This window comes from Mustela nigripes, chromosome 3 (genome assembly GCF_022355385.1).
Source record: "Mustela nigripes isolate SB6536 chromosome 3, MUSNIG.SB6536, whole genome shotgun sequence".
Taxonomy (NCBI): domain Eukaryota; kingdom Metazoa; phylum Chordata; class Mammalia; order Carnivora; family Mustelidae; genus Mustela; species Mustela nigripes.
Window position 1 is genome coordinate 80,906,805 of NC_081559.1, and position 6,902 is coordinate 80,913,706.

Below are 6,902 nucleotides of genomic sequence, written 5' to 3' on the forward strand. Positions count from 1 at the left end.
ATCTGTCCAAATGTTCCAAAAACTAATCAGCTGAAGCCCCAGAGTCCTGAATGATAAAGTATGGAAGAGATGTTCTAGATCTGTGAGATTCTATGGGCAGGGATTATCAACTTTCTGCCTCTTCCAAAATATAACTTTAATAGTGTTCCCATACAACACCTGATTTCTGTGAGAGGCTGCATACCAATGAGGCTGCCACATCAGTTAGCTACAAAAGGTACTTCCAGGTAAATCACTTAACCAATGATTTGCCTTTCAATGCATTCCAAGAGCCTCTTTTATTTTTTAAAAATTTTTTTTTTTTTTTTTACAAGAGAACAAATCTACACCTTTATTTACTTTTCATTAAATTTAAATCCTTGAGGGGTACAGCATCACACGGATTCTGTGGCCAATGGCTTTAGCAGGAAGGTTGCTTCGGTATTTGGCAGGAACCATGCCGCTGTTTCCATGAGCACGAGTTACTTTTCCCCAGATTACTCTGGTTTTGTTTGGTTTGCCACCAGGAGTCACTGTGTTGTTCTTTGCTTTGTACACGTAAGCACATCTCTTGCCTAGATAGAATTCCGTTTCATCTTGAGCATATACACCTTCGATTTTAAGAAGAGCTATGTGCTCCCTCTGGTTGCGGAGACCCCGCTTATAGCCAGCAAAAATGGCCTTGGACCACAGCCTTCCAGACATTATTCGGAGTTTTAGAGGAGTCCTGTTCCCAGCAGGCCTCACTTACTTGCGCCCAAAGTTCAGCAACAAGAATTCCACTCCCCAAGAGCCTCTTTTAAATACAGTTTCCACACTGAATTGAAATTATTCACAGATATCTATCCCTTGGGACATGAGGGCTTCATGAGGGCTGAGCCCTTGCTTCTCCTTCCCATCCAGTCCTTATCAGAGTGCTTAGTGCACAGCTGATATTCTTTTTTTTTTTTAAAGATTTTATTTATTTATTTGACAGACAGATCACAAGTAGGCAGAGAGAGAGGAGGAAGCAGGCTCCCCACTAAGCAGAGAGCCCGATGCGGGGCTCGATCCCAGGACCCTGAGATCACGACCCGAGCCGAAGGCAGAGGCTCTAACCCACTGAGCCACCCAGGTGCCCCCACAGCTGATATTCTTAAATATGTGTTCAATCACTCACTTCACAGTGGTATTGATTATTTGCATTTTGGAATGAACAAAGCTCTAACAAGAAAAGCCTTTTTAAAAAAAGCACTGTTTGATAGACACAGGTTACTCGTGGCCTGACACTTCAATGTCTCCCTCTGCCCCAGTCCTGCTCTGCTCCCTTCCTTTCACAGGTGTTGACCCCAAATCAACATCATGTACACAAAGCCTATTTTAACACCCTCTTCCAGAGAATTCAACCCACAACTGCCTGGAACTAAAATCTAAGACAAAGCAGACTTCAAGGCCAAACACTTTTATGGTTTCTGCAGAAATGTCAGGTCTTCAGAGAGACCTTTGCTGACCCCCCTTCCCCAGAATAGGTACCCTCCATCACTCACCCCTACTCCGCCCATCTTCGTCCCCCTTAGTTTGCTTTAGCTTTCTTCCTAACAATCTCTCTTCCTGGATTGTTCACTTGCTTACTGTGTCCCAGTACTAGAAGATAAATTCCATAAAGCAAAGACTATGACTTGTTCATTGCTGTACGCCCAGCACCTGAGAGCATGCCTGGAATATAGTAGGCATTTGATAAATATTTATTGAATGAATAAACCATTGCTAGATTTATTATCTTCGAAACATAAAGGGAAAACCTAAAAGCCAGTTTCCATATATTGAAATTTTAATAAGAGTTTCTTTCTATGGTTGAATTAAAAAAAAAAATCACTGAATGTACCAAATCGTCTCAGCAGTTAATTGGATTCAACAGTTACGACTATAAGCCTTTGTGCAATCATGGAAATGATTACTAATTCATAAATCCCGAACAAATGAAAATCTGAGGCAGACCTAAGAGGACCATCATCCACCTTCCCTTCTGTAGTTTGGTTTGGCTTCCATGTAAACTCTTTGTGTTTTGTTTTGTTTTTAGAGAAAACTCTAAGAGTGTTTGTTTCAGGAAGATCTCTTTCTCTCCTGGGCTAGAAAGGGAGATCATAAGAGAGAAGAAAAGCAATGGCCAGAAAGAGAAGGGTGGAGTATTATTCAGTGTGAACTTGGTCTATTCATTAATTCATTTTAAAAATATGTATTTAGAAGAATGCATTGGGGGCTCCTGTGATCTGAGCATAATGCTGGACTCCTTACTTCTATGGAGCATATGCTAGTAGGGGAGACAGAGAACAGACAAGCTAACAGGTCAGCAAAGCAAAATCCTTTCAGGAAAAAAATTAGAGTGCTCTCTATGATGAAGAGTAAATGGGGGTAGGGTGGGATTAGAGTTAAAACACGATAATCACTTTCCTTAAGAAGGTGTCATTTAGGCTGAGACCTGTAGAACAGAAAGGAACCACCCATGCAGTGAGCTGATGGAAGAGATTCCATGCAGACGGAGAATAATAAACAAAGATCGTGAAGCAGGAATGAACTTGGTGGTTTGAGCAGGGCAAGGACTAGCATGAGACACTCACCTAGGTTATAGAATTAAAGGGAGTGCCAACAACCTCAGTAATCGAGATAAATGAGATTTTAATGCAATATTTTGAAAATAAAATTATCAGTATGGGAAATAAAGACAGGTTGAGTATTACTGATTTCCCTTTGCCAGAAGCTCCAATAGAACTTGGCATAACACTGGTATTGATCCTATCTTTAATTTTTTGATATTTTATGAGTCATTCACCTCACACTAGTCCCAGCTCTGGGAGTGAGAAATAAAAGCAAGGAAGTGGGGCTGGAAGGTAGTAAGTGAAAGGGGAGGGAAGCAGGGTCCACAAGCTCCAGGCCCTTGCAGATGTATGGATTTTATTCCTGGAGCCATGGAAGTCAAGGAAATGATTTAAGCAAAGGCATGCCAAGCTTCTGTTGGCATCTTACAAGATCAGATGTGCTGTAGGTATCAGAGCAGAAGTGGAGTGACTGACTAGAGAGGAGCTTACATAGGCGTTGCCCTAGCTAGATGTGGTAGAAGTGTATATTCAGAAATAGAAACAAGGCTTCCTGGCATAGTAGATTGGAGAGAATGCAACAAGGCAGAACACACAGTAAGTCTTCCTTTCTGGCTGGAGCTGAGGAGATGGTGGCATCATTTAATGAATGGGGTGAATAAGACTGAGGAGAGACCAAAAGAAATGAATCAAGAATTCCATTTTAGTCTGTTTACATTTGAAAAGCCATTGAACCATATACTATGTAAAGTACACAACTGGAAATGCAAGTTTAGGTTTCAGAGGAGAGATCTGAAGCAGAGTTAAAAATCTGGGATTAAAACAACATGGAGGAGCACCTGGGTGGCTCAGTGGGTTAAGCCACTGCCTTCGGCTCAGGTCATGATCTCAGGGTCCTGGAATTGAGTCCTGCATTGGGCTCTCTGCTCAGCGGGGGGCCTGCTTCCCTCTCTCTCTCTGCCTGTCTCTCTGCCTACTTGTGATCTCTGTCTGTCAAATAAATAAATAAAATCTTAAAAAAAAAAATATGGAGATGACTGTTAGAGCTTTGGAAACAGATCAGACCCGGGAGGAGAGACTTGAGAACAGCATTTTCAAACTTATCTGCTCATTAGAGTTAATATTGCATCATGCCACATCTCAGCTCTGATCTGTGTAGAACTCTGTATCAGTATAATTCTATTTGCCTGCCCCCATACCCTTTGTGCCATTGTCAACCCATTCTTTACTTCTACATTCTTCATAAACTCTACCTTAAAATGTTACTATTTTTGCTTTCAAGAGTCAAATGTCCTTTAAGAAAATTAGAAAAGTCATATTCTTTTATATGTACACATTTACCATTTTGTGTGCTTCTCATTCCTTTCTATGCACAAGTTTTCAAATGGTTCCATTTCTCTTCAGTCAGAAACATTTAGCTGTTCTCATTATACAATTTACTGGCTACATATTCTCTCAGCTTTCAATTACCTGAGGATGTCTTTATTCCACTCACATTTTTAAGAAATATATTCTCTAGATATAAGATACAAAGTAGAAAGTTTGGGTTGTATGGTGCCAGGGTAGCTCAGTCAGCTGGGCTTCCAACTCATAGCTTCAGCTCAGGTCATGATCTTGGGGTTCTGGGATTGAGACCCACATCAGGCTCTACATTCAATGGGGAATCTGTTTCTCTCTCCTTCTCCTTCTGCCCCTCCTCCCACACATACTCACTCACTCTCTAAAATAAAAAATCTTTTAAAAAAGGGAGAGAGAGAAAAAATTGGGGTTTTCCCCTTTCCTCATTTTCAGAACTTCCAAGATGACATTTCATCATATGGCAGTCTGCATTGTTTTTTGATGAAGACCAGCTGTCATTTATCTCATTTCCTCTGGAATGTGACATTTCTCTCTGGCTGCTCTCAAGATTATCTCTTCTTCTTTGTGTTTCAGCATTCTGACCATGATATGCCTAGGTGTGAATTTCTTTGTATTTATCTGCTTGGAAATCATGGAGTTTCTTGAATACCTAAGTTGATGTTTTTCACCAAATCTGAGAAATCTAGACCCTTATTTAAAATTTTTTTTCTATCACACACTCTTCTCCTTTTTATACTCCAATTACACATACATTAGACCATTTGATATGTTTTGTATACCCCCCAAGGCTATGTTTATTTGACTTCAATCCCTTTTTCTCTGTGTTCTCCAGATTGAGTACTTTTTATTGATCTGTCTTTAATCTCATTGACTCTCTATTCTGCTATCTTCAATCTTATATTAATTCCACCTGATGAATTTTTTAAGTTATTATACTTTTTAGTTCTAGATTTTCAAAAATTATATAATATAGAAGAAGAGATGGAAGGTGCAGAAGAGAAGGGAAATGGGATCTAGTGAAAAAGAGGAGATTTACCTTTAGCAATTCCATAATGAAAGAGAGTAAGAAGAGGAGACAGGTACAGATGAAAATTGAATTTTAGCTTCTATCCCGAGGACATTTCAGAACTCTGTTCAATAGCTTCTGATTTTTCAGTGAAATATGAAGCATGTTGTCAACTGGAAATGAAGGGAGAAGCTTGAGATAGAAGATGGTAATGAATTGCTATCTTCAACTGTAAAAAGTTTTCTTTATTAGGTACTTGAGTGCAGTTTGCTATACAGAGATTGTTTTCATGATTTTCTCACAGTACCGAGCTACATGAATGGAGAGAATCGAAAGTTTTGCAGACAGGCGTGACAGAGACAGACAGTGGCAACAGGCTTGAGTGCACTTATTACCCTGGATAAACTAAAAAATGGAGAGAGAGCAAAATGAAGACACAAAGGAACTGACCACTTGTAGGTAAGTGTTAGGATCACTGAAGTGAAAGTCATGCTGGGTTCAAAGACCGGGGGCGGTGAGGGTGGAGGCACCAGGAAGCCTTGGGAGCCATCAAAGGATGGGGCATTTAAAACTGAGAATTTTAATTTGGTACAGTTTTTAGTGACGAGACATTCAGGCTATGAACATGAGAGGCGTTTGTGGTGGAATAAATCAAAGAACTGAGCTGTTGGGGGGCATGTGGATAATAGGGCTTAGGGAGGTAGAACTGTGAGCCAAAAGGTAAACTGGGTACCAGGGAAGGACGATGGGTGGAGGAGAGATGCTAGAGGTACCAAACAGTGTGTAGAAGAGTCCAGGTTATAATGGATACTTGAAAAAGAGAATGGGACATCTGGAAAAATCTGATATAAATAGGGATGAAACATGACAGGACAGGTTTTGAAGGTCCCTAAGAAGGTGAGAACTCACTTCTAGAATTATATACCTAAATATTTTGTTCCTTTTGTTCAAAAGCATTCTGGCAGAAAATGATTTGTGAAAACAATGAGCAATTCTTCCGAAGGTCTCTGACACAGGCTTGAGTAAGCTTATGATAAACTCTACTTCAATAGTGATAGCTAATCTACCAAAAGTTTTTTTTTGTTTTTGTTTTTTTAACTCATGGCCTGTGCCTGGTTTTTAGGTTCCCCAAGCAACCCTAAATCAGGTAACATAATAAATTTAATAAATGTACAGATGGAGATTTTTCTATTTAAAGGAGAAATTTGTGGTGCCTGAGTGACTCAGCCAGTTAAGCATCTGCCTTCAGCTCAGGTCATGATCCCAGGGTGCCAGGATTGAGCTTTGCACTGGGCTCCCGGCTCAGTAGGGGGCCTGCTTTTCCCCCTCCCTCTGTCTGCAGCTCCCCCTGTTTGTGTTCTGTCAAATAAATAAATAAAATCTTAAAAATGTAAATAAAGGAGAAATTAGTCTTAGAACTATTTTTATCAATCAGCACACATCTGGGTTTGTTCAGGAACAAAGCAGCAGCATGTACGCAGAAGCACTATCACAATAGGAGTATCGCACTCAAACATAGTCTGGAGAAACTTACTGTACTCATATTTTGCAGCAGTGAAGTAAAATCAAAGAGGAACATATATGTTGGAACTTGAATTTAACATGTCCAGCGCAAGAGAAATCATAAAGATCAGAGCAGAAATCAATGAAATAGAAACCAAAAAAACAATAGAACAAATCAACAAAACTAGGAGCTGGTTCTTTGAAAGAATTAATAAAATTGATAAACCCCTGGCCCGACTTATCAAAAAGAAAGGAGAAAGGACCCAAATAAATAAAATCATGAATGAAAGAGGAGAGATCACAACTAACACCAAAGAAATACAAACTATTATAAGAACATACTATGAGCAACTCTACGGCAATAAATTTGACAATCTGGAAGAAATGGATGCATTCCTAGAAACATATAAACTACCACAACTGAACCAGGAAGAAATAGAAAGCCTGAACAGACCCATAACCAGTAAGGAGATTGAAACAGT

At 39.8% G+C, this 6,902-nt stretch overlaps 1 protein-coding gene across 1 annotated transcript; it reads right to left on the reverse strand.

Annotated features, from left to right (window-relative positions):
• Positions 1-315: 315 nt before the first annotated feature.
• Positions 316-761, reverse strand: LOC132013036 (large ribosomal subunit protein eL33-like). Its single transcript, XM_059392816.1, has one exon. It carries the CDS (start codon positions 682-684, stop codon positions 352-354), a length of 333 nt encoding a protein of 110 aa, XP_059248799.1. The 5' UTR covers positions 685-761; the 3' UTR covers positions 316-351.
• Between the last annotated feature and the right edge of the window lie 6,141 nt (positions 762-6,902).